We start from the raw sequence: 26,846 nt of genomic DNA, 5'->3' as shown, positions 1-26,846 counted from the left end.
GTTGCTTCGTCAGGAAAGAGGGAAGGAGAGGGAAAGACGAAAGGGTGTGGGTTTTAAGGGAGAGGGTAAGGAGTCATTCCAATCCCGGGAGCGGAAAGACTTACCTTAGGGGGAAAAAAGGACAGGTATACGCGCGCGCGCACGCACGCACGCACGCACCCATCCGCATATACACAGACACAAGCAGGCATTTGTAAAGGCCTTTACAAATGTCTGCTTGTGTCTGTGTATATGCGGATGGATGTGTGTGTGTGTGTGTGTGTGTGTGTGTGTGTGTGTGTGTGTGTGTGTGTGTCCTTTTTTCCCCCTAAGGTAAGTCTTTCCGCTCCCGGGATTGGAATGACTCCTTACCCTCTCCCTTAAAACCCACATCCTTTCGTCTTTCCCTCTCCTTCCCTCTTTCCTGATGAAGCAACCGTTTGTTGCAAATGCTTGAATTTTGTGTGTATGTTTGTGTTTGTTTGTGTGTCTATCGACCTGCCAGCGCTTTTGTTTGGTAAGTCTCATCAACTTTGTTTTTAGATATATTTTTCCCACGTGGAATGTTTCCCTCTATTATATTTATATAATATGTTTCTACTACATAAACAGAAACTCAAGTGCTCTTTTAAAAAAGGCAACAGACGTCAAACTGCTAAGAGTGTAAGGAACTGAGATTGTTTGAAATAACTGGAAAAAGTCTGAAATTTTCATAGTTTTTTGAATACACCAAGTTTAGTCAACAAATTTTGTTGCCAAAGCTTAGTTTTCCAATCTTTCCAACTGTGTGAATGAGTTTAATGTTCCAAAACGGACTCCTTTCAGACTGGATGTGATTTTCAGGAACAGGAAACTGTTTGACTGAGGGCAGGATGGTAGGGAACTGTGGCAATGTTGCTCACTTGTGCTTGCTCAAGAATCCCCTCCCCCAACCCCAGACTTGCTGAGATGTGTGGCTGGAAGTGTTGTCATTGTGCAGCTGACAGGTATTGGCAATTTCCATTCCTGAGTGGATGCCCATTTCTTAATCTCTTGAACACTGTGACAGAGGAGTGTATGTCTGCTACTACCCATACACTAATTCAGCAGTCTCACCGAGAACAATTATTGACCTTTCTTGCTAGTTGGTGGCCATCCAGGATGGAATTCACTGCTCTTTATTTCTGATGCTCCTTAAATTAGTTCATCTACCAAGAAATTAGAGAATATGACTAGGCAGATTCTCTGTGAACATGCTGCATCATTTAGTATGTGCCAGCATGATTTTTGTTGAATTGAGCATAGTACTTCATCACATTCCTTTGCGCGGCATGAACATGCACTATTAGGATTGTCATGGAAACAAACATGCCAGTTCCGAGATAGCTCAAAGCAGACTGAGCTAGGCAATGCTGAGAAGCTGAGTCTCTGTCCCTGCCTAACACCACAGCCACCTCCTAATCTGACTGACACAGATACACTGCAATCACTAGGATTGCAAGAAACAATCTGGAAACGCCTTGTATGGCATGTGGATAATTCGTGTTGTAATTATTCTGTAATGGATAGTCTGAAAGAATGTCCTTGTGTATGCAGTTTTCCTGTGATGAACAGATGCAAACAGTTGTCTTTCAGAAGAATTAATTCTTCAGTCTGTGGTAGAGATGGTACTATTTTCAAACTTAATGGCAGGATAACCCTCTTAGCCACGAATCCAAGTACATACTCGTGTACTGCACTTACAGCAACCTGACCACATACTCACCAGCTGCAGTCTTGCTGGTAAACTGTAGTGTTCTCCCATATGTTGACACAAGGCAGCAGTAGTTAGTTGGATATATGATGTCTGTGGTAATGCACTACTAAGGTTCTTCCAGAAAGAAAGATGGAAGAAGTTGGGAACTACAAGTTGTCTACGTGGAAAGAAAACAGATGTGTAATTTTTTGTGTGAATATATTTAGGAGACTACTAAATGTTTAAATGTCCAATACATTTATTGTTTATCAAGCCATAGAAATCACAAAGGAAGTTACATATGTAGATTTAAAGGGCCCTCACATTCTCAAAATTTATTGTGCATTAATATTGGCTGTCTGAGAGCAGTATTGATGATTGGCACTATGTATTGAAGTAGCCTGCAGAGCTTCAAAAATATTGACTCGAACTCAGTGTATTGCACAATATAATGTACCATATATGGGTAGCAATGCACAAGAAACAGCAGGATCTGCTGAGACTGAGAAATTCATTTTGCTCCAAGTGAGTTTCTGTTTCTATAAAGAACTGAAAAAATGTAAATGACAAAAGACCAGAGAATGTGTTTGAGAGATGAAATTGCTGATTGTTCAGGAAACACCAGATATGTCATTGTCCACAATAGCAGAGAAAACTGAAAGTCATGGTGTGATGATGACAGTAAGCAGAAATGTTTATTTTACTTGTAACAGTATTCAGAATTTGTGAAGAAGATCAGGTCAGCTGTCCAATGAGCATATATGTTATTTTTTTTTCTTGCAGCAGCTGTCACACCACTGACATATCATCATGCAAGAAATCAGTAAACAATTGTTTCATTTTGTTTGAAACAGTTGTTACAGTAAATAAATACATAGAAATAGCACATGTACACAATAAGTTATCCATTGAATTTGTCTAATTTATACTTAGTTGTTGTGGTTTATAAATCTATGCCCCAGTGAGTGAGCCCCTGGTCAATTGAAGTTATACCGAAAGCTTTTCAGACTTACTTTGTATGTTCTGCCTAATTTTTCTTGTGTTTTGCAAGGCAAGCAACTCGGTCACAGTAGACATGAGTTCCACATTGTTGAGTGTCGATATGTTATTGTCCATGAACCATTGCCTCACAGATGCTGCCTTGTCACAGGGTTCATTGTCATGCTGATACAGTCAGCCATTTCTGAACTTTTCATCTTCTGTACATAGTATACAATGATGTAAAATATGTTCATATCCTTCTGCATTTAGCGTTCCCTAAGTGCAATAATGGGACCACACTCCAACCATGAAAAATATCCATATACCATAACACCACCTCCTCTGTACTATACTGTTTGCACTACACATGATGGCAGATGAAGTTCTCTAGGTGTTTGTCAAACCCAGAGCTGTCTATCTCATTGCCACAGGCTATAGCATGATTAATCACTCATTTCCAGCCATCCAGTGTCTGCTCTTTACACCATCTGAAGCACTGCTTAGCACTGACAACAGAAGTGGGTCACTTATTAGTAGCTGTTTGAGTATTGTACCCCATTCTTATGCCCAGTCGTTGTTCTTGGCAGATTTCCGGTCACACTTTGGAACTCTCAAGTTATTCCTTCTGCCGACTTCGTGCAAATTTTTGTGATGACTCCTCACAGTGTTTGATGGTCTGTGTCCATCAGGTACATAGGCCTACCTGGTCTTGGTTGGGCTATGTTTGTTCCTCCACATTTCCAGTCACCTCGCCAACAGCCGATTTGGGCAACTTGTGATTCGAAATATCCCTGATGGATTTGTTACGTAGGTGACATCCAATGAATTCTTCCAAAAGGGAATGTGACACTTTTTGTCCTGGTAAAAACCTTTGCTTAAAGAGTGTCAGTAAACAACCTGTTTGAATGTCTTCATTGCTACAAAGTCACCAGAAGACATCTTTGAGAAAGTGTTACCATCAATAGACAGAAGGAGCTGGAAAAGTTAATAATTAAGAGTTTTCTAATATGAAATATGTGCATCAAGAATGTTGATGTATCTTAGGATTTAGACTCTTGCATTTGGATTTACAGAAATAATGGAGAATGTAGAAAACATGTTGGAATATCCCAAATCAAAGAAAACAGCAGCCTCAGTAAATCAGCAGTACATTGTTTATATATAACAGTAAGGTTCTTCATTCGTAAAGTGAAGACAGTTACTCCAAATCATATAAGACATAATTTTTTAGAATTATAATGGCTTCATGAGTGGGATCCATCTCTTGATGATCTCCCCGAGTATTTTCCAGCTGTTTCGGAAAACTCCAGTCTTGGAATTAAGAATGTTCAGCATTATCACCATGTGAGGTGGTGCAATGATAAAGGCAGTGAAAGAATAGTTTGATATTCCTGGCTAGCCAAGCACATTTAGATTTTCTGTGGGTTCCCTATGTTGATTAAGATGAATGTTGGAAAGGTTCTTTTGAAGAGGTCACAGCCAAATTCCTAGGCTTTTCTTGTCCTGTCTGAGCCTCTGATCCACCTCTATTGACCTCCATATCCATGGGTTGTTAAGCACTAATCTCTTTCATTACTTTCTTTCATTATTTCTGAAAACCAAGAATAACCAGTGGACAGAGACTTTTGTAGTGACCAGAAAATCCTGTATATGTAACTGCTTTCCAACAAACTAACTGTGTACTAAACTCTTCCATTTCACATCAAGTATCAGTGCAAATGTTACAAATCTAAGATTGATACACGTATTCCAGAAAGTAACACTGTGAAATTGTGCTGCAACTTTAGCCTAAATAATGAATAAGGAAGATGTGGAGGAAAGACTGTACTTTTAATAAGACATACCACAAAGTGCCAGACAGCTGAGCATTAGTTCTATTTGGTGGTGGGGGTGGGGGTGGTGGTTCCACATTGAGAATAACGATGTCTACTTGAAGCAGCTACTTGTTGTCATCTCATCACTAGTGAAAAAAAAAAATGAAAAAATATTCCCCTCTCACCCAATGTGTTCAACAGTGATTATCAGGTACACTGATAGCGAACCTAGGGTCAAGATGCCTACTTCATAAGAAGTGTCTTAGGTTTTAGGGACCAAAAAATGCATTTACTGTGTAATAACTGATATGCGTAACACTCATATTTTTTCACAAGGGGTACCTCTGATGATACGATGAAAACAGAGCCTAAAGAGTTAAAAGAAGAATGGTTAAATGTGGACATCATTGAGCAGGACATTTTGAAGCAGTAAAGGATTGCTAGAAAAAGCTATGGTACACATTTTACTCAGCTTGACAATTGCCAAGTGAAATACACATTGTTGGATAGGTATAAACACAGTACAAATGTAATAGAAGTGGAGAGGTAAATTTATAATGAAAAATGGTACAGATTTCACCACATGGGATAGCAGGATAACAGACCCAGATCAGATTCCCTACGTGGATGTCAGTGTCAGACTCTCAGCAAGGAAAATGCTGTCCTTGGGCACTAATGTACATTTTACACATGTTATTTATGCTGCCTATCAAACTGTTGAGGACTCCTTGGGAGATATGTCCCATTCCTCTTTCAAGGTGGTTTTCAGTTCGTGCATTGTTTGGGGAGGGTGCGTCAGTTCAGAAACACATCTACCAAGAGCATTGAGGGTTAAGGTCCTGGGAGTATGCAGGCCATTCCAAAGGTTCAGTATTTTCACTTTCCAGTGGCTTTGTCATCCACAAACAGAAAGTTGGGACCTAAAGCATCCCTAAAAAGACGAACGTAATTCAGAATAATCTCCCTGCAATATCGCTGTGCTGCAACAGTTTCCCTTTTCCTCCATACTAATTGATGGCCAGAATCACTAGCTGCAGTGAAACGGGATTTGTCATCACTCTGGTCCATTGTCACTGACCCAGATCAGTGTGCTCCCTACAGCAAAAAACTCTTTCTCGATGATGATGTGGTTGAAGTGGGATGCATTTAATAGGCATGTGAGCATACAAACCAGCCTGATTTAATCACTGCGAATTGGTTCTGACAGAGACGTGTGTACCAGTAGCGGTTGTGAGGTCTGCAGAGATCTGCGTAGGAGTGAGATGTCCAGTCCTTTTCGGCACTAGCCCTAGGTATCAGCCCTTTTGCAGTATGGTGGTCCATCTGCAACCACCAGCATGCTTTTGCATAACATTTCTACATTCAGTTGCTATTTTCAATGAGACTGTGGCTACAGTAGTGGCACTTCGCCTTCAAATCGTCTATCTGCTCGTCTACAGTCATAAGCTCTCAAAGAGTGTCTTGCAGACATTTGCACTGATTGGTTTCACCACAGACTTTGTCAAACACCTTACTGCATAAACTGTTGAATGCATACAGAGCGTTTGTGCACAGGCTGTGCCGCAGGTAACGTCCCACACTTTGCATTTCCTTTTGCCATCATTGGTCAGGTGTTCCGTAGCAGTTGGCAGTTGTTCCTTAGCAGGTGTCAGTTGTTCCTTAGAAATTGTCGAGCAGTGCAAATTTAAATCTCCCACATTACCAGAGAATTTCTCACCTGGGTTTATGTGCCACAGATCATCATCAGAAAGACACCAGGAATTTGCTCATGCAGGGAGTACACTCTCACTCGTATCACTCACGGAGTTATTAGTATATCGCATATAGCAGTTTTGTAGTTCAGTTTTCTTAATGTTATTTTTGTGTGAGCACTGTTAGTAATAAATAAGTGTGTTGTGTGCTGTAACAAAATATGCACGATACTGAATTATAGAGGGACACAATTACAATATAATTTGCCATGTCTGCATTTTACATTTTACATTTTTTTTTAATTCAAAATTTGTGAGCTCTGATCAGAATTCATAAGTTCCATTGTGATACACTTATTCTGTCAATTTTCTTAGGTTCTACTTCAGAAAGTGATATACAACCTGAGGCACAGCAGAGTCAGTTGGATTCACGTGGTGGATCACAATCTCCAAAAGCTTCATCGTCTTTCAACAAGTTAGATTGTGAAATGGGGGACAGTGGGGTGACTGAAGCATCTGTTGTCAAGGACTGCGAGAATGAGAGCTCTGAGGAAGCAATAAATAGTGCAGTTGAGGTATGTACTTTCTTATTTTTCATGTACTTGTCTTTTAAATAGAATAGAAAGAACAAAGGTGAAGCAAAAACAATACTTCTGAAACTCAAAAGCAGTTTGTCTTACTAGAAAATGACGTATGAGGGCTGTTCGGAAAGTAAGTTCCGATAGGTCACGGAATGGAAACCGTTGTGAAAATGTGATGAAGTTTTGCACAAATTGTTGGGTGGTGTCTGTAGTATGCCTGTCGATCGCTCACACAGTGAGCACATAAAGGTGCCTAGAAAATAGTGTCTCCTGCCAAGTACCAGGGTCTGGTGAGAAATTTTGGTGGACATCGTGCAGCATTTTGCTCTTCATGGCTGTTCTTGGCTACACTCTGCAGGGGCAGTGAAGATGAAGACGGCCCTGCAGTGTTGTTGATGGGAAGTGTCTGACCATCTACAGCACAGCCCATAATTGGCTCGTCCTGTTTCATCTCTGCTCACGTGTGAACCACAGGCAATGAAGATGACATTTTGACGCAGACAATAAGCTGTAGAAGAGCTTAGAGAATTGGCAGAAAGCTCAGGTGGCTGCCTTCTATGATGGTATTGGAAAGTTGGTACAATGCTACGACAAAGGTCTAAGCCATAGTGGCGACTATGTAGAGAAGTGGCTGTTGGAAGTGAAACATTTTTGATTTCCACAGAAGGTTTGGTTGGGTTTGCAACCAATCGGAATGTACTTTCAGAATAGCTCTAGTACCTTAGCTGAAAGCCATGGACAACATATTTCATTCTGGTCTAGGAAGATAACTGCACGCCGTTCACTCTATGTACCTTGTTGGTATATTTCTTAAGATGAACACATTCAAGATACCTGGTGGAAAAGTTTCTTCTGTGGGAATTGTTGTGTATGAGAGTTTATATGTCTGTTATTCTACATAATCAAAATTGTCTTTGGATGAGAGTAAATGAGCGAAATCATTTCATAAAATGGAACTAAATCCAAGTGCAGTCATTGCTCTGGACTGATTGACAAGGACATGCTTATTGTGTTTGTGCCATAGATGTAGTAGTCCAAGAAAAAATTGCTTATCAATAGGGAACAACTATCTTATCTCCCTCTATCCCTCCCAACCTCCCCCTCTCCACCCCACTATTCTGTTCATCTCACTGTTATTCCATTGTGTAATGCCTGTATGCCTGTTTCATACCTCACTTCTCCCTACACACACACACACACACACACACACACACACACACACACACACACACACACACACAACCTTCCCCACTCCCACTACATTCCATACACTCTTCTCCACTCCACAGATTCCTCTCCCTCCACATCCTTATCCCCCCTAAATTACTCTCACTTCCATATTCTGCTCACTCATCCTGCCTCTCGTCACTCTCCTTGCCCCCAAAAACTTGCCCACCCTTTCATGCCTGCCTTTCCCTCCCTCCCCCACTACTGTCCACCAACACAGACTCTACGGAAGGTCTTGATATGCTGGGCCTGTTGCAGGCAAGGGCATGCATATCATGAACTCATGTAAACAGCTGTTATTTCTGGACAAATGCTTTTGTATTTTCAGTATTCTGTAGTTTTCTTTTATGAAACTGATTTTATTACTATGATACACCCACAACTGAAGGCTCTAGCATTGTATTATTATGTCCTGTAGAGAGTAATGTAGATCAGAATGAGAAGGTGCATTACACTACTGCGAGTTTCGGAAATTTTACAGTGAACTGATAGCATGTATCGTATTGAGTCTCTTATAAAAACTTATTCCCACTCACAATGTAGCTTTTTTTTTATGCAAAGGAAAATACCTAATTTACATATATGAATGTCCAAATATTACCAGTCATGGTTACTTTTGTTGCAAACAATTGTAAATGGGCAAAAAAAGCTCTATACATTAAAAATATATCTGAGCTAAAACTTCGAACATTAATAAAATAGAGAAGTCCCGAAGCCTTCTTAAGGTCTATTGCTTAAGAAATACTTTGTGATTCACCTACATCCCACAGAAAATTAACAAAAAGCATGGATTCATACTCGTAATACTAGCGAATCCAAAATTGAACCTATCATTTAGCAAGACATCAGAAACAGCTTAAATTCATTTTTGTAATGGTGAATGCAGGGAGTTTGACATAACTGAAAATAAGGTGAACAAATACAGAGAGCTGAAAAGACAGCAGCAATCAAGCAGTGGTCATCTGTTTCAGTAAAGGCAGTGCCACAGAAGGGTATGCACACTATGAAAGATAAAAATACTCTAATTAATGTGCTCACACTGAGTAAGAAGGTGGCGATCTGTAAATATTATGTGAAGCAAGACAACTTGTCAGCCATGATCGCCATTGTAAAATCTTTAGTTAAGATGACCGGTTTCAGTGAACCGAGTTATCATCATGTGGTCTATGAAAAGTGTACATGAAGTGTAAACATATTACATTATGACAACTAGCGTAACATCATTTATATAATACATAGATTTAGTTATTATTACATATACCTCAGTTCAGATTAATACATGTGTCCAGTTTCAGCTATGAAAGTTCTCAATACCTTCATTAACTGGAGAGTTGACATAAGATGCATTGGCACGTCGAAGTTAAAACCATTATGTACAATATTTTCAGAGCTAAGACCAGTATTTATAAAATGTTTCGCTAAGTGCATCCATCCCATATTACAGATCACAGAGCACATTATTGATGCAAGTGCACTGCTGAAACACACACACACACACACACACACACACACAGTGGTGAATCAGGAGGAAAGTTACATGCTTTGATGGGTGATACTACTGGTGATTCTGAGCAAAAAACTTCTAATAAACATATGCCTTCTCTTAACTGTCTCCAAGTAAACCAATGAAAACAACGAGGAACGGGAAATGTGCAGGTGACAGTAAATTAAGTTACTGGTATGTTATGGTTTGTTTAATTGTGTACATTTCTTCACAGATGATGATCAGACAGTCCACCGTCAACTTCAGTGCATGTTGCTGCTCTTGTAGACAGCTGATCGGAGCTCAATTTTACATCACCTTACCTTGGCACAGGCATGTAAAGTAAGAACGAGAAGTTCCTCTCTTGTGTCCACTCTGTGCTTGCAGAAAACGCTCTTCACCCACTCCCACAAAAAGTAATCCAATGGGGTAAGATCAGGTGAACTCGGTGGCCAAGGAATGACTCCACAGTAACCGATCCAACAACCGGGATACATTGTGTTGAGATAGTGTCACTGGCCGTATGGAATGTGTAGGACCTCCATCATGCTGAAAGTACATACGAGCTTGTGTTGCCAAAGGGATATCCTCCACTTACTCTGGTAACACATTTTGAAGAAAGTCAAGATGTTGTTGTTGTGGGCTTCAGTCCTGAGACTGGTTTGATGCAGCTCTCCATGCTACTCATCCTGTGCAAGCTTCATCATCTCCCAGTATGTACTGCAACCTACATCCTTCTGAATCTACTTGATGTATTCATCTCTTGGTCTCCCTCTAAGATTTTTACCCTCCACACTGCCCTCCAATACTAAATTTGTGATCGCTTGATGCCTCAGAACTTGTCCTATCAACAGATCCCTTCTTCTATTCAAGTTGTGTCACAAACTTCTCTTCTCCCCAATCCTATTCAATACCTCCTCATTAGTTATGTGATCTTCCCATCTAATCTTCAGCATTCTTCTGTAGCACCACATTTCGAAAGCTTCTACTCTCTTCTTGTCTAAACTATTTATTGCCCATGTTTCACTTCCATACATGGCTACACTCCATACAAATACTTTCAGAAACGACTTCTTGACACTTAAACCTATACTCGATGTTAACAAATTTCTCTTCTTCAGAAACGCTTTCCTTGCCATTGCCAGTCTACATTTTATATCCTCTCTACTTCGACCATCTTCAGTTATTTTGCTCCCCAAATAGCAAAAATCCTTTACTACTTTAAGTGTCTCATTTCCTAATCTAATTCCCTCGGCATCACCCGACTTTATTTGACTGCATTCCATTATCCTCGTTTGGCTTTTGTAGATGTTCATCTCGTATCCTCCTTTCAAGACACTATCCATTCCGTTCAACTGCTCTTCCAAGTCATTTGCTGTCTCTGACAGAATTACAATGTCATCGGCGAACCTCAAAATTTTTATTTCTCCTCCATGGATTTTAACACCTACTCTGAATTTTTCATTTGTTTCCTTCACTGCTTGCTCAATATACAGATTGAATACCATCGGGGAGAGGCTACAACCCTGTCTCACTCCCTTTCCAACCGCTGCTTCCCTTTCATGCCCCTCGACTCATAACTGCTATCTGGTTTCTGTACAAATTGTAAATAGCCTTTCGCTCCCTGTATTTTACCCCTGCCACCTTCAGAATTTGAAAGAGAGTATTCCAGTCAACATTGTCAAAAGCTTTCTCTAAGTCTACAAATGCTAGAAACGTAGGTTTGCCTTTCCTTAATCTAGCTTCTAAGATAAGTTGTACTGTCAGTATTGCCTCACGTGTTCCAGTACTTCTACAGAATCCAAACTGATCTTCCCTGGGGTCGGCTTCTACTAGTTTTTCCATTTGTCTGTAAATAATTCGCGTTAGTATTTTGCAGCCGTGGCTTATTAAACTGACAGTTTGGTAATTTTCACATCTGTCAACACCTGCTTTCTTTGGAATTGGAATTATTATATTCTTCTTGAAGTCTGAGGGTATTTCCCCTGCCTCATACATCTTGCTCACCAGATGGTAGAGTTTTGTCAGGAGTGGCTCTCCCAAGACTGTCAGTAGTTCTAATGGAATGTTGTCTACTCTCGGGGCCTTGTTTCGACTCAGGTCTTTCAGTGCTATGTCAAACTCTTCACGCAGTATCATGTCTCCCATTTCATCTTCATTTACATCCTCTTCCATTTCCATAATATTGTCCTCAAGTACATCACCCTTGTATAGACCCTCTATATACTCCTTCCACCTTTCTGCTTTCCCTTCTTTGCTTAGCACTGGGTTTCCATCTGAGCTCTTGATATTCATACAAGTGGTTCTCTTTTCTCCAAAGGTCTCTTTAATTTTCCTGTAGGCAATATCTATCTTGCTCCTAGTGAGATAAGCCTCTACATCCTTACATTTGTCCTCTAGCCATCCCTGCTTAGCCATTTTGCACTTCCTGTTGATCTCATTTTTGAGACGCTTGTATTCCTGTTTGCCTGCTTCATTTACTGCATTTTTGTATTTTCTCCTTTCATGAATTAAATTCAATATTTCTTCTGTTACCCAAGGATTTCTACTAGCCCTCGTCTTTTTACCTACTTGATCCTCTGCTGCCTTCACTACTTCATCCCCATTCCTCTTCTACTGTATTTCTTTCCCCCATTCCTGTCAATTGTTCCCTTATGCTCTCCCTGAAACTCTGTACAACCTCTGGTTCTTTCAGTTTATCCAGGTCCCATCTCCTAAAGTTCCCACCTTTTTGCAGTTTCTTCAGTTTTAATCTACAGTTCGTAACCAATAGATTGTGGTCAGAGTCCACATCTGCCCCTGGAAATGTCTTATAATTTAAAACCTGGTTCCTTAGTCTCTGTCTTACCATTACATAATCTATCTGAAACCTGTCAGTATCTCCAGGCTTCTTCCATGTATACAACCTTCTTTTATGATTCTTGAACCAAGTGTTAGCTATGATTAAGTTGTGCTCTGTGCAAAATTCTACCAGGCGGCTTCCTCTTTCATTCCTTACCCCCAATCCACATTCACCTACTAAGTTTCCTTCTATCCCTTTTCCTACTACTGAAGTCCAGTCACCCATGACTATTAAATTTTTGTCTCCCTTCACTATCTGAATAATTTATTTTATTTCATCATACATTTCTTCAATTTCTTCGTCATCTGCAGAGCTAGTTGGAATATAAACTTGTACTAATGTAGTAGGCATTTGCTTCGTGTCTATTGTGGCCACAATAATGCATTCACTATGCTGTTTGTAGTAACTTACCCGCACTCCTATTTTTTTATTCATTATTAAACTTACTTCTGCATTACCCCTATTTGATTTTGTATTTATAACCCTGTATCCGCCTGACCATAAGTCTTGTTCCTCCTGCCACCGAACTTCACTAATTCCCACTATATCTAACTGCAACCTATCCATTTTCCTTTTTAAATTTTCTAACCTACCTGCCCGATTAAGGGATCTGACATTCCACGCTCCGACCCGTAGAACGCCAGTTTTCTTTCTCCTGATAAAGACGTCCTCCTGAGTAGTCCCCGCCCAGAGATCTGAATGGGGGACTATTTTACCTCCGGAATATTTTACCCAAGAGGATGCCATCATCATTTAACCATACAGTAAAGCTGCATGTCCTCAGGAAAAATTACGCTGTAGTTTCCCCTTGCTTTCAGCCGTTTGCAGTACCAGCACAGCAAGGCCGTTTTGGTTAGTGTTACAAGGCCAGATCAGTCAATCATCCAGACTGTTGCCCCTGCAACTACTGAAAAGGCTGCTGCCCCTCTTCAGGAACCACACGTTTGTCTGGCCTCTCAATAGTTACCCCTTCGTTGTGGTTGCACCTACGGTACAGCTATCTGTATTGCTGAGGCACGCAAGCCTCCCCACCAACGGCAAGGTCTATGGCTCACGGGGGAAGAAACTCAAGATAGCATGTTCCAGTAAGACGGTTATCTAAAACAACTGGAGCGATAAGTTGGACATCAGTAACACCTCTCCACACGCTGACTGGGAAACGTTGAAAATTCATTTCCACAGTAGCGTGCACATTTTTATTTTCCCATACATGAGAGTTGCATGTGACGTTGTTTCCGTTGCGGGTAAATGTTGACTCATCAGTGACAGAATACGTGAAATTAATTGCTCATTGTCAATGATCCATTGACAGAATTCCTGCCAGGCCGCAGCATTTCCTTCATGCAGATGTTGTACGCTGTGCTGATGGAAGGGATACAGACCGTGCTCATGTACTGTGCGTATCACTCTTGTTTGTGGAATACCAAGTTGGGCAGCAATTCTTCTAGAGGTAGTAGTAGGGCAAAGACTACCAAATCCACCGGTTAGTCCCTCAGCCGTTAGGGGTAAAACCCAATGGGACTCGGGGCAAGTAAGGCTAGCAACCTGCTTCCCTGGTACTTTAAATATGATGCTGGCAACAATCAGAGCAAAATGCCTCGGACCTTTGGAGGTGACGGAGTCCCACCTCTAACTGACAAACCAGGGACTCCTAAGATACGACTTGGCAAACAAATGGTAATGAGATGGGGAGCTATTAATATCAATGGGGGCTACTCTGGGAAGAAGGTAGAGCTGGCAGAGGCTGCAAGTAAGATGGGGCTGGACATTTTAGCTGTTACTGACATTCGGGTAAGGGGTGAGAAAGAAGAGGAAGTGGGAGAATACAAGGTCTACCTGTCAGGAGTCAAAGCAGGAATAGCACAATGGGGTGTAGGGCTTTACATCAGGAAAGAAATGGAACCCAGCGTAGTTGCAATAAGGTATGTAAACGAACGACTGATGTGGATAGATTTGACAGTGTCTAGCAAGAAAATTAGGATTGTGTCAGTATATTCGCATTGTGAAGGGACAGATCAACATAAGATGGATAGTTTTTATGAGGCACTCAGTGATGTAGTTGTTAGAGTAAAGGACAAGGACAGTGTTCTGCTCATGGGTGATTTTAACGCCAGGATTGGAAATCGAACAGAAGGGTATGAAAAGGTTATGGGTAAATTTGGAGAGGATATGGAGGCCAACAGGAACGGGAAACAACTCTTGGATTTCTGTGCCAGTATGGGCTTAGTAATCACAAACTCCTTTTTTAAACATAAGAACATTCACCGGTATACTTGGGAAGGCAGGGGAACCAGATCTGTCATTGACTATATAATAACAGATCAGGAATTCAGGAAGGCTGTGAGGGACACACGTGTATTCAGGGGATTCTTTGATGACACTGATCATTATTTAATCTGCAGTGAAATAGGGATTGTGAGGCCGAAAGTGCAGGAGGTCAGGTCCATATGTTGGAGGATAAGGGTGGAGAAACTTCAGGATAAGGAAATCAGGCACAAGTACATAACAGCGATCTCAGAAAGGTACCAGTTAGTTGAATGTAGTCAATTACAATCATTGGAAAAGGAATGGACAAGGTACAGGGACACAGTACTATAAGTGGCTAAAGAATGTCTTTGAACAGTAGTGTGTAAAGGTAGGTTGAAGCAAACAGCTTGGTGGAATGATACAGTCAAGGCAGCCTGTAAAAGGAAAAAGAAGGCGTATCAAAAATGGCTACATACCTGAACCCAGGTAGACAGAGAAAGTTATGTCGAAGAAAGAAACAAAGCCAAACAGATAATTGCAGCATCCAAGAAGAAATCGTGAGAAGACTTTGGAAACAGGTTGGAGACTTTGGGTCAAGCTGCTGGAAAACCATTCTGGAGTGTAATTAGCAGTCTTCGAAAGGGAGGTAAGAAGGAAATGACAAGTATCTTGGACAGGTCAGGAAAACTGCTGGTGAATCCGGTGGATGCCTTGGGCAAATGGAGGGAATATTTTGAAGAGTTGCTCAATGTAGGTGAAAATGCGATCAGTAATGTTTCAGATTTCGATGTACAATGGGATTGGAATGATGATGGAAATAGGATCACATTTGAGGAAGTGGAGAAAATGGTCAATAGATTGCAGTGTAATAAAGCGGCTGGGGTGGATGAAATTAAGTCGGAACTCATCAAATACAGTGGAATGTCAGGTCTTAAATGGCTACACAGGATAATTGAAATGGCCTGGGAGTCGGGACAGGTTCCATCAGACTGGGCAAAAGCAGTAATCACACCAATCTTTAAACATGGAAACAGAAAAGATTGTAACAACTACAGAGGTATCTCTTTAATCAGCGTTGTGGGTAAAATCTTCTCAGGTATTGTTGAAAGGAAAGTGCGAGTATTAGTTGAGGACCAATTGGATGAAAATCAGTGTGGGTTTAGGCCTCTTAGAGGTTGTCAGGACCAGATCTTTAGCTTACGGCAAATAATGGAAAAGTGTTATGAGTGGAACAGGGAATTGTATCTATGCTTTATAGATCTAGAAAAGGCATATGACCGGGTTCCTAGGAGGAAGTTATTGTCTGTTCTACAAGATTATGGAATAGGAGGCAAACTTTTGCAAGCAATTAAAGGTCTTTACATGGATAGTCAGGCAGCAGTTAGAGTTGACGGTAAATTGAGTTCATGGTTCAGAGTAGTTTCAGGGGTAAGACAAGGCTACAACCTGTCTCCACTGTTGTTCATATTATTTATGGATCATATGTTGAAAACAATAGACTGGCTGGGTGAGATTAAGATATGTGAACACAAAATAAGCAGTCTCGCATATGCGGATAACTTAGTTGTGATGGCAGATTCGATTGAAAGTTTGCAAAGTAATATTTCAGAGCTAGATCAGAAATGTAAGGACTATGGTATGAAGATTAGCATCTCCAAAACGAAAGTAATGTCAGTGGGAAAGAAATATAAACGGATTGAGTGCCAAATAGGAGGAACAAAGTTAGAACAGGTGGACGGTTTCAAGTACTTAGGATGCATATTCTCACAGGATGGCAACATAGTGAAAGAACTGGAAGCGAGGTGTAGCAAAGCTAATGCAGTGAGTGCTCAGCTACGATCTACTCTCTTCTGCAGGAAGGAAGTCAGTACCAAGACTAAGTTATCTGTGCACCGTTCAATCTTTCGACCAACTTTGTTGTATGGGAGCGAAAGCTGGGTGGATTCAGGTTACCTTATCAACAAGGTTGAGGTTACGGATATGAAAGTAGCTAGGATGATTGCAGGTACTAGTAGATGGGAACAATGGCAGGAGGGTGTCCACAATGAGGAAATCAAAGAAAAACTGGGAATTAACTCTATAGATGTAGCAGTCAGGGCGAACATGATGTAGTAGTAGTAGTAGTAGTAGTAGGGTTGTGTTCCACTACTTGAAGAATGTTCTAGCTTCATTAAGAGTTTGTTGTACAGGACATTCAGAGACAACATTTGTGCTGGGAAGCGTACCACACTCACGCAATCCGTGAAACACCCTGCTATCAGGCACTCTGCGATTCGAAAATCGTTGTTGGTATTCTCGCACAGCAGCTCTGGAATTCCCATTGGACAAACCATAGACAAACACCATGTCAGCATACTCTGGATGTGTGAAGATCTGTGGCATTTTCACTTCACAAAACTGTATTTGTTGTTCATGTAACAACCGTGTGGTACCGTGCACTAAAAGTGCTATTGGACTGAGACTTGATGTAAACAACTAACCATGCGCAAGTGAACTGCGTACTGACGCGGTTAGTAAGGATGATGCTACACATTTCTGGTTTATAGTTGTTTTCATTGATTTACCCAGAAACGATTAGGAAAAGGGCATATGTTAATTAGAGTATTTTGTTCAGAATCAACACTAGTATCACCCGTCAAAGCATGTACCTTTCCTCCTGACTCACCCTGTATATAGGACCACAATCCAAGGCATATTTCCAAATCTTACTTATGTACATCATCACAAATAAGACAAAATAATTGCACAGTAACATTTACTGTCAATAAGATTCCACAGTGGAAAACTATTTGACAGTAAAATTGAGAGTTTGATTGGATGTTCATGTCATTGTCAAGTGCAAACATAAATATGTAATTTTAATCAAAATTTGATAACTGGTATACAGTTATAAAATTATTTTGATAGCAAGAAGCAGCTAAATTTCTGTTTTTAGAAAATACTTTAGCTTCCTAGCTGCTACAAAAATTATTTTATAATTGTACACCAGTTTTCACATTGTGCTTAGAATTACATATTTATTTTTGCATTTGATGATGACATGAACAAATGAACATTCTCTAAATTTTTTCATTAAATAGTTTTCTGCTATGCATACTTATTGTCAATAAATGCTACTGTTCAGTATTTTGTCTTATACGTGACATTGTACACATCATACTGCTTAAAGCAGAAACTATGAGTTAACACATCCAGTACAGGCTCGACTTCTCATATGATGTACTAATCGTGTGTAAACAGCAGCAAGTCTGTGGGTGTTGGATTAAGAAATTTAAGTATGGCAGTATATGCTTTGTGAACAGTTAGAATGAATTACGTACTGTATCGATTGTGTAAGTCACTTGGAGCAGCAGGTTTTGAACACATACTGTCACAATTATGTGTGTGAAAGTGCAAATAATTTTTTCTGTTAAGCTAACACTTCAGATAAATTGCAAATTTTGATCTGCTGCTGTCTGACCACTAATTGCCATAACCTATGAAACATACTCTCTGTGTGATAAATTTTCAGTGTCCTGAGTGGTAGGAATTTAAAAGATAATGCAAATGGAGCAATAACCTGCAGATTAACTAATCGTGTAAGACACAGGGATTGCACTGTTTGGGGCCTCCCCATGAATTCCGAGTGTGTGCCCGTCATGACTGGGGCATAGGGACTCAAGCGATGAATTACTGACCAGACAGCCGTCGCTGAGGCTGGGTCTGGGTGGTGTCTGAGGGGAGAGCCTCTGTTCACAGTGGCTGGCACCTTTGCATATAAAGCAGATGAAGCTTTCTCCCAGTGATGGTCATACGACCCCATCAGTAACTTCAGAAAGAAAGTACTCGCTCAAGACACAGAGATATGGCCCAAAAAAGTACTCGCTCAAGACAGAGATATGGCCCAAAAATGTTTCCTTCCCTGTATAAGGTGTGGAAGGAATGTAGGGCTAAGTGACAAGCAGAGGAATATTCCCTCCAGTACCAGGTTTGTACAAGGACATGTGGGGAGTCTTTTATCCACAAAGCTTTTATTCTTTGTAGAGAATGTAGAGGATAAGTTTGGGGAAGTTGCAGGGGTCTCCAACATGAAGAGTAGGTCAATTTTGGTTTAAACAGCAGCCCCTGCCCAGTCACGGGCATTGCTTGTGTGTGACAAGTTCGGTGACATTGCGGCCACTATCGCTCCAGTAATTTAAACATGGTTCAACGCATTGTTTTCCATCATGACCTTCTCTTGCAGACTGACGATGAGCTATGCAGCAGCTTGGAGTGGTGGAGTATACACTGTGTCCAAAAGACAATAAGGTTGCTACTGCGGCCTTCATTATGACCTTTGAGGGCAATTTGTTGACTGAGAAGATCAAGACGATGGTATACCAATGTGATGTGAAACCATGTGGTGTCCCCCATCCCCCATTTGGTGCTTCAAATGTGTGAAATGTGGGCATGTCTTCACGTTTCGACTCCAGCCCAGTCTGTAGGGATTGTGGATGACTGTTGCATGCTAACGTTTCTTGTGCCCCTCCCCTGTTGTGGAGAGCACCAATCTCCATGCTCACCATACTGCTCTGTGTCTCAGAGAGGAAAAAAGCACAGGAATGTAAGAATCTGGACAATGATACCAAGAGGTGAAGAAAAAGTATGAGCATGTACATACTGCATGCTTGACAATATCATATGCTTCATCAATGACATCATCACACTTTCAGATGATAACACTCTCGCCTATTATGCCTCCTCCTGCAAACCCTTGGGGCCTCTCAACTGTGCCCGTCCCCTGATGGTTGTGGGTTCTTTTCCTGCTGCCTCCTAATGGTTGTGGGTTCTTTTCCTGCTGCCTCCTGATGGTTGTGGCTTTTCAAGCCAGGAAGAGGTCCCTTGGGACACTTCCCTCCAAGGTTTCTGTCAGTCTGCAACCGGGTACTAGCCAGTGGCTGAAGGAGCCACAGGCTGCTGGTTGTAGGGCTTCACAGTCTTTATTAGTCACGGAAATTAATTCAGGGAGACCCTTCCAGTCATCCAAACCCTGTGAAGGAAGAAAGACAAAAAGAAATCTTTGAAGATGGAGATTCCAGTGGCCCCCACCAGATTCCATGTGTTGCGTAAGTGGCAGAGATGGTAATCCCTCTGGTCCCTGGGGCTCCAGATTGCACCACACAACATGTCTCAGAACCTATGAGTGTTGATATCATGACCTCTCAACTGGTGACAGCACCCTGGGACACAACCTCCTTGGTCTTTTCCCACGCTTCAGTACACTGAAAGTATGATTCTTCAGTGGAACTGGTTTTTCCACCACTTGACTGAGCTACGACATCTCTTAAGCTCCTCCCCTGCTTTCTGCATTGCCGTTCAGGAAATCTGGATTCCAGCAATGCAGACCTCTGCCCATTGTGGCTACAGGGAATATTTTAAGAATCTTGCTGACTGCGATAGGGTGTAGGATGGAGTTTGCACATATGTTCTGAACTCTGTATATAATGAACGTGTGCCTCTTGATACAACTTCGAAGGATGTGGCTGTTCGGGTAAGGGCATTTCAGGATTTTACCCTCTGTAATGTTTGTTTCCCTCTCAATTGTGGAGTGCCCCAAAAATACTGTCCGCATAGGTTTCTCGGCTCCCCCCACCTTTTCTAATCTTGGTGACTTCTATGCCCATAACCCTTCGTTGGATGGAACATGATCACTGGCTGTGGGAAAGACATTGGAAACTTACTGGCAATCTCGAGCTCTGTCTCTTGAATACTGGTGCCTCCGCATACTTAATTGATCTTTCTATTTGCAGGCCTGGTCTTCTCCTATCCTTCCATTAGTGGATCCATGATGACCTGTATGATAGTGATCACTTTCCGATCTTCCTGTCTTTCCCTCGGCATCACTCCCCTGGGCACATGCTTGGATGGGCTCTGCACAGTGCTGACTGGTATGCTGTCATCTCCTCTGTCATTCTTAACTCCCCATTACATTGAGGCATTGACATGGCTGTAGAGTGCAACAGCAGCTGACTTAGCAATTCCCTGTTCTGTGGGATAGAAGGAAGATAGTACCTTGGTAGACCTCGGAAATTGCTGAGGTCATTAGAGGTTGCAGGCAAGCTCTCCAGCTCCATAAGCGGCATCCATTGATGTAGTACCTCATTGCCATTGAATGGCTCTGTGCCTGGGTCTGCCACTTAATAAAATGACAGAAGGAAGAATGGTGGGAATGGTACATTTTAACCTTTGAACCACGTACACCTCCTTCACAGGTTTTAGTAAAGATCTGACACCACTAGGAATACCAGTCCTCCGCAGGTGTACATGGTATTTCTTGAACTGTGCTGTTTTCACTGTCGTAGAATATTTGCTCTGCATTATGATTGAGCTTTGTGTCTGAGAACTATCAACCCGCCTTATGTGTCCATAAACAGAGGGTGTAGTGATTGCACTTACCTTTCACTGCACACCAACTGGAGCTCTAAAATGTTCCATTCAGTGAGTTGGAATTCTTCAATGCCCTATCCCTTTGCCCTGTTACAGCCCCGGGGTCAGACCACATCGACAACCAAATCAGTGGATTGTCAGCGTCATCTGCTTACCATCTCCAATCGTATCTGAAGTGAGGGTGAATTCACTTTCCAGTGGTGAGAAAGCATCATTGTCCTGGTACTGAAACGGGGTATGTGTCCTCTAGAGATAGACAGCTATCGTCCAGTTAGTCTCACCAATATTCTCTGCAAGTTGCTCGAATGCATGGTGAACCGCTGGCTGTGTTGGCTCCTTGAGTCTCTGGGCCTTCTGGCTCATTCCCAGACTGATTTTTGCCAAGGTTTTTCTGCTGCTGTTAATTTTGTTTGGATTAAGTCTGCCATCTAATCAGCTTCTGACTGATGTCAACACCTTATTGCTCTCGTCTTCAGCCTACAAAAGGCTTTGAGGCAACATGGTAACACCACATTCTCACTACCTTGCATTAGTGGTGTCACCGGGGCCCACTTCCACTTTTTGTATAGAACTTCTTGCACACTTTACTTTCTTGGGTTCAAGTTGATGCTTCCCACAGTACCCCACTGCCCCATACCGAAGAGAATGGGGTCTTGCATGCCTCAGTGTCAAGTGTCCCTCACTTTCGAGAGACCATCAGTGGTGTGACAGCAGATGTGGGGTTTTCAGTGTCACAGTAGTACAGCCGTGTTCTTCTTGCTTCATGGTCATTTCCTTTATTTTTGTTCACTGTGAGATATTGAGGGCAGTTGGGGAAAAATTGATGGCACAGATTCATCTCGAAAGTTATGCCATTGTTTTTCATCCAGATTTTGCATCCAAGCATGTGGTACATTTTAAAATATCTTCGTTTGGAAAATGTAGTTCGCAGACCTGAATACCATTTAAAAAATAATGGTTAATTAAATGCTCATTCAAATGCATTACATCCACAGCTCGTGGTCTTGTGGTAGCGTTCTCGCTTCACGCACAGGGGTCCCTGGTTCGATTCCCGGCGGGGTCAGGGATTTTCGCTGCCTCGAGATGACTGGGTGTTGTGCCATCTTCATCATCATCATGCATCTCCGTTATGGTCGGAGGAAGGCAATGGCAAACCACCTCCGCTAGGACCTTGCCTAGTCAGCGGTGCGGGTCTCCTTCTTTAGGAAGGAAAACCATCTTGAGTCCATTTAAATATTTCCTTTACAGCGAGGAACATAACACTTGTACTCAGCCAGGTGTTGCAGTGGTAAGCACACTGAACTCTCATTTGGGAGGGTGATGGTTCAAACCTACATCTGACCATCCTGAGTTAGATTTTCAATTATTTCCCTAAATCACTTTAGGAAAATGCTGTGATAGTTCCTTTGAAAGGGCATTTCTGACTACCTTCCCCATCCTTCCCTAATCCAATGGGACCAATGACCTCACTGTTTGGTCCCCTCCCCCAAATCAACCAACCGACAATACTTGTACACCATTGTGAAACCTATCACTAAAACTGGGATAGTCTCAAAACCACAATAAGTGTCACACATGTAGCAACACTATAGATTCACTCATGACCGCACCGTGTGAGAATGCCTATGCATTGTGTCATCACTAAAGACTTAAGACATAATGCCAGGCTTTCTGTAGAGTTGGTTTAGTCAACCCCAATTTACTTGGTGCTGCCTCATCTGAAGCTCCACTTGTAACCCACATCACACTTTCTCACACTTCTGTCATATCCTTTTTCCCTGTGCACTGCGCCACAACAAACATAGCATAAACAGCTACTTTGCCATGTGGGTCATTTGTCTACTTCCTTCCAGAATAAGTTTCTCTGAACTGAGCATATGGAGAATTTTCTCTCCAGCATTTCCTGCACCCAATTAATCACCCTGACCCAAAGCTCTGTTAACCTGCTTCCCTCTGCTTCACTGAAACTTTTCCCTTCTTTCTTCTGTCCACTCCTTCCCTGTCCAGATCATGTACTGCCTCCTCCCACCAATCTTCCTGTGCCCCCCCCCCCGCCTTCTGAATCCTTTCTGTATTGTTGAGTAGCCACTGAGCCGTCTACTGAGAGACTTACCTTGCTCTATCCCACTACCCCTTCCGTGCCTTGGTGTTCTTCTCCATCCCCTCCCCACCTCCATAAGCCCAGGCAACTGCTTTCAGTAATCAGTGTGCATTAGTGTGGTTGTATGAGTGAATGTGTGTAGTTATGCTAGAAAAAGAGCAATTGGTTGAAAGCTAGTGCAAATAATGTTTTCTGCCATGTGTTTCTGTGCTCCACATGTCAGTCCTCTATAGGTGATGGATTGTCTTTCCCTTAATTAACATATTATACATATTCTGTTCTATCTTGCCGTTCCCAGTCAGTCTTGTCCTTTCTGCGCCATCCCCTTCCTCCTTGCCCTTCTCCAATCTCCCGTCCATCCTCTTGGCCATTTCTGCATTCACTTCTGTTCCTCTCATTCTTTTCTCCATTTTTCCCACTGCCTGCCCTCACCCTTGTCTCCCATTCCTCCACTCCGCCCGCCTCTACATCCGCTCCCCCCCCCCCCCCCCCGCCCTCAACCCCCCCTCTCCTTTCCATTCTTCTTTCCTCCCTTCTCATCTTTTGGCCTTCTAAATTGTGACTGAACATAGTTTGTATGGAGTGAATTCAGCATGAACAACCAGCTTTGAGTTGACTTGGCGATAAAAAAACGAAATTGGCACGCTTTCAGCAAAACACCATTAACAGTATGTATGTGCCACTGAAAGAAATTTTGTTTTATTCACGGTGTAAATTTATCTAAATTTTTCAGGTCTCACAATCAGAGAAATCTGAGCTTAGTTCTCAGCCTGTTCTTGCAGAGAAGGAAAGTCCTGGGAAACCAACTGACTCTTCAGGCTCGAATGGAGTAGAAGAAAAAGATGACACAAATGAGCAACAGTCTTCTTTGTTGCCGACGCCACCTATGCCACACAATTGGTTGGATCCATCCAGAAAACATTTTGAGTCAGGTAGATCATATTCCTCTAAGAAATCTCATTCTTCAACACTTTTTAAAGGTATTAACATGTACAGATACACTTAAACATGTAAATTTAAGCTGTAATTGGTTTGTATATTTAAAAAAAAGGCTGTCTGAAATACTGCAGTGGACAGTGTGTGCTCTTTTTAGGACGACATACATACTTTATGTAAAAGAGCATGCTTGTCTCTAACAGTAAACTTTGTTTCAGAAAAACCATTTCTAACGAAACCCATGTAATTTTGCAGATGGACCTGGAGATGATGGTGGTGATGATAAAGCAGCCTCAGAGGTAGCTACCAATCATGAAGGGCAGGATGGGAGTAATCCAGATACTGCAGAAAGGGAGCAGGAAAATAAAAGCAAAATCTTGGCGTACACACAGGAAAATGAACAGGAGAGGCCGCCAATATTACCAGAAAAGATATGTTCACCTTTACTGCCAACACCTGTAATGCCAGAAAACTGGTTGGACCCATCAAGATCATCAACTGACAGTAGCTTCACAGCATTTTCTGACAGAGGCCATACAACCCCATTTTTTCAAAGTGAATGTGTTGGTGACGTACCAGCTAGTTCGTTTCTTCCAGAAGCTAATATGAACACTAACATGAATCTGTATGATCATTTTATTCCAGCATCAGATACCACAAATACAGATCCACTCTATCCTCAAGCCTCATTGTTCCCCAATGGTAAGATTAATTGCACAAGTTTTGTCTAGCTTATAAGAGCTTTGAAGTTTGTTAAAACTTCAATCGGGAATGATTTTACCTGGCTGTAAATTAGGTTTAGTGGCTTTAATACTGAGATATTCATGATAAAAATAATGGAACAGATTAAGGTGAGATACCTTGTTAAACTATTTAGAAGAGACTTGTTGATTTTGGTTAATCTGTGCGTATTAACAGGCGAATTGTGTCTTAGAAAGTAGCAAGAGAATAGTAAATTATTTGGAGTTAAATTATTAAAAGTCCAAGAAAAGTTCTTCTCTTTTCACCTCCCACAGTGGCTGTGCAAGTAACCTGCCGGTACCCCCTGCGGGTCAGGGTGTTAGAATAGGCCCGAGGTATTCCTGCCTGTCATACGAGGCAACTAAAAGGAGTTTCACACATTTCGGCCTTTGTGATGGTTCCCTGTGGGGTTTGACCTCCATTCTTCAAAATTTTCCCGAAGAGCGAGCCAGTTGGGGAAGGGCGCCTTACAAGATGCATCGTGTCCATCGTGCATTGAGATCTTTAGCCCACTTTCTCGTCGTTGCATTGCAGTCCTGCCCATTCTCCATCTCTTGGGCAAGGACACCTTCCTGGGTGCGTTTTTTATCATGCACTATGCAGTGTCGATTTCTGCGTCGACGATGACCATGGACTTCTTTGCACCTGATATCCAGCACGGTAGCCAGTCCGTTGTGGTGGGGCTGCTATGTACTCTGTTGGTTGTAGCCCCCTGACCACGCAGGGATAGCTCTGTTGATGCCTGCACCGTTAACTCCCCACGTATGCCAAGGGGTAGATGCCCATCCCCTTGGGGCATCGGGACTCCCAGCAATGGCCATCCTGCCAGGTGGCCTTCACTGCGGCTGAGTGGCACCCGTGGGGAGGGCCCCTGGTCGGAGTGGGTGGCATCAGGGCAGATGACACATGATGAAGCATAGTCCATCATCTATTGCTGATGGAGAAACACCAGCAGTCTCTAAGTGATCACGAGCTCAATTCAACGCACAGAAGTACAAACCCAAATAATTCCCCTCCCTGGCTACACAATGGGAGGAACGTCAGGCTAAGGGTGGCAGCAGATCTAATTCGTCCCGGTACATTGTATGTCCGAGAGCTGATGGTGAATCTTTCATGACGATGAAGCCTCAGTTTTTTTTGTTGAGCATTTAGAGGACAAGTTCGGGGAGATGGAAGGCATGTCCAAAATGAGATCTGGATCAGTCTTGATCAAAACAGCATCCCCTGCCCAGTCACAGGAGTTGCCCATTTGTGACAAGCTGGGGGGGGGGGGGGGTGGTCTGTAACCATCATGCCCCATAAGAGCTTAAATATGGTCCAGGATATCATATTTCACAGAGACCTTCTTTTGCAGTCCGATGATGAGCTGCACGCCAGTTTTGAGCGACGAGGTGTACATTTCATCCAGCGTGTCCACCAGGGTCCGAAGGATAATCAGATTGCCACTGGTGCCTTCATCTTGGCTTGTGAGGGTGATACATTGCCCGAGAAGGTCAGGGTGATGGTCTACTGGTGTGATGTGAAGCCCTATATCCCTCCCCTGATGCGGTGCTTAAGTGCTGGAAGTTCGGCCATATGTCATCCTGCTGTACTTCAAACATCGCATGCCGAGATTGGAGAGGCCCATCACATCCCAATACTCCAGGTGCCCAGCCTCCCATCTGTGTCAACTGCAGAGAGCAACATTTGCCTTGCTCACCTGACTCCAGGATTCTCCAGAAAGAAAGGAAGATCTTGGAGTACAAGACCCTGGATAGACTGATCTGCACTAAGGCTAATAGAAAATTTGAACGCCCGCATCCTGTGCGTATGACATCGTCTTATTCTGCAGCTACAACAGTTCTGGCACCATCAGCTCCGCCAACCCAGGTCACCTCTGAGCCGGAAGGCTACACCTGCCCCTTTGATGGTGGGGGGTCATTTCCCTCCCTGTTGCTCCTGCACCACCTACTTCGGGAGCAACATCCCCCCCCCCCCAACCATCGGGGAAGTCCGTCCTCACTTCTAAGCCAGAGAAGCGTGAGTCTTCTTCGGCTTCAATCGCTAGGAAGGGGTCCCTTGGGTCGCTCCCTCCCCAGGTTTCTTCTAGTGGGAAAGACGACAC

At 42.4% G+C, this 26,846-nt stretch overlaps 1 protein-coding gene across 3 annotated transcripts in view; it reads left to right on the top strand.

Annotated features, from left to right (window-relative positions):
* Positions 1-26,846, top strand: part of LOC126262828 (uncharacterized) — a 116,809-nt gene that overhangs the window by 27,041 nt on the left and 62,922 nt on the right. For all 3 annotated transcript variants that reach the window (XM_049959678.1, XM_049959680.1, XM_049959679.1), the window contains 3 exons: positions 6,555-6,754; positions 23,799-23,997; positions 24,257-24,703. In XM_049959678.1, the coding sequence (XP_049815635.1) occupies positions 6,555-6,754; positions 23,799-23,997; positions 24,257-24,703 (846 nt within the window). The remainder of the gene's footprint in view (positions 1-6,554; positions 6,755-23,798; positions 23,998-24,256; positions 24,704-26,846) is intronic.

The sequence above is a fragment of the Schistocerca nitens genome, chromosome 6, assembly GCF_023898315.1.
Source record: "Schistocerca nitens isolate TAMUIC-IGC-003100 chromosome 6, iqSchNite1.1, whole genome shotgun sequence".
Lineage (NCBI taxonomy): Eukaryota > Metazoa > Arthropoda > Insecta > Orthoptera > Acrididae > Schistocerca > Schistocerca nitens.
The sequence above is the reverse complement of the archived record's forward strand: the minus strand, read 5'-3'. Positions and strand labels throughout refer to the sequence as shown.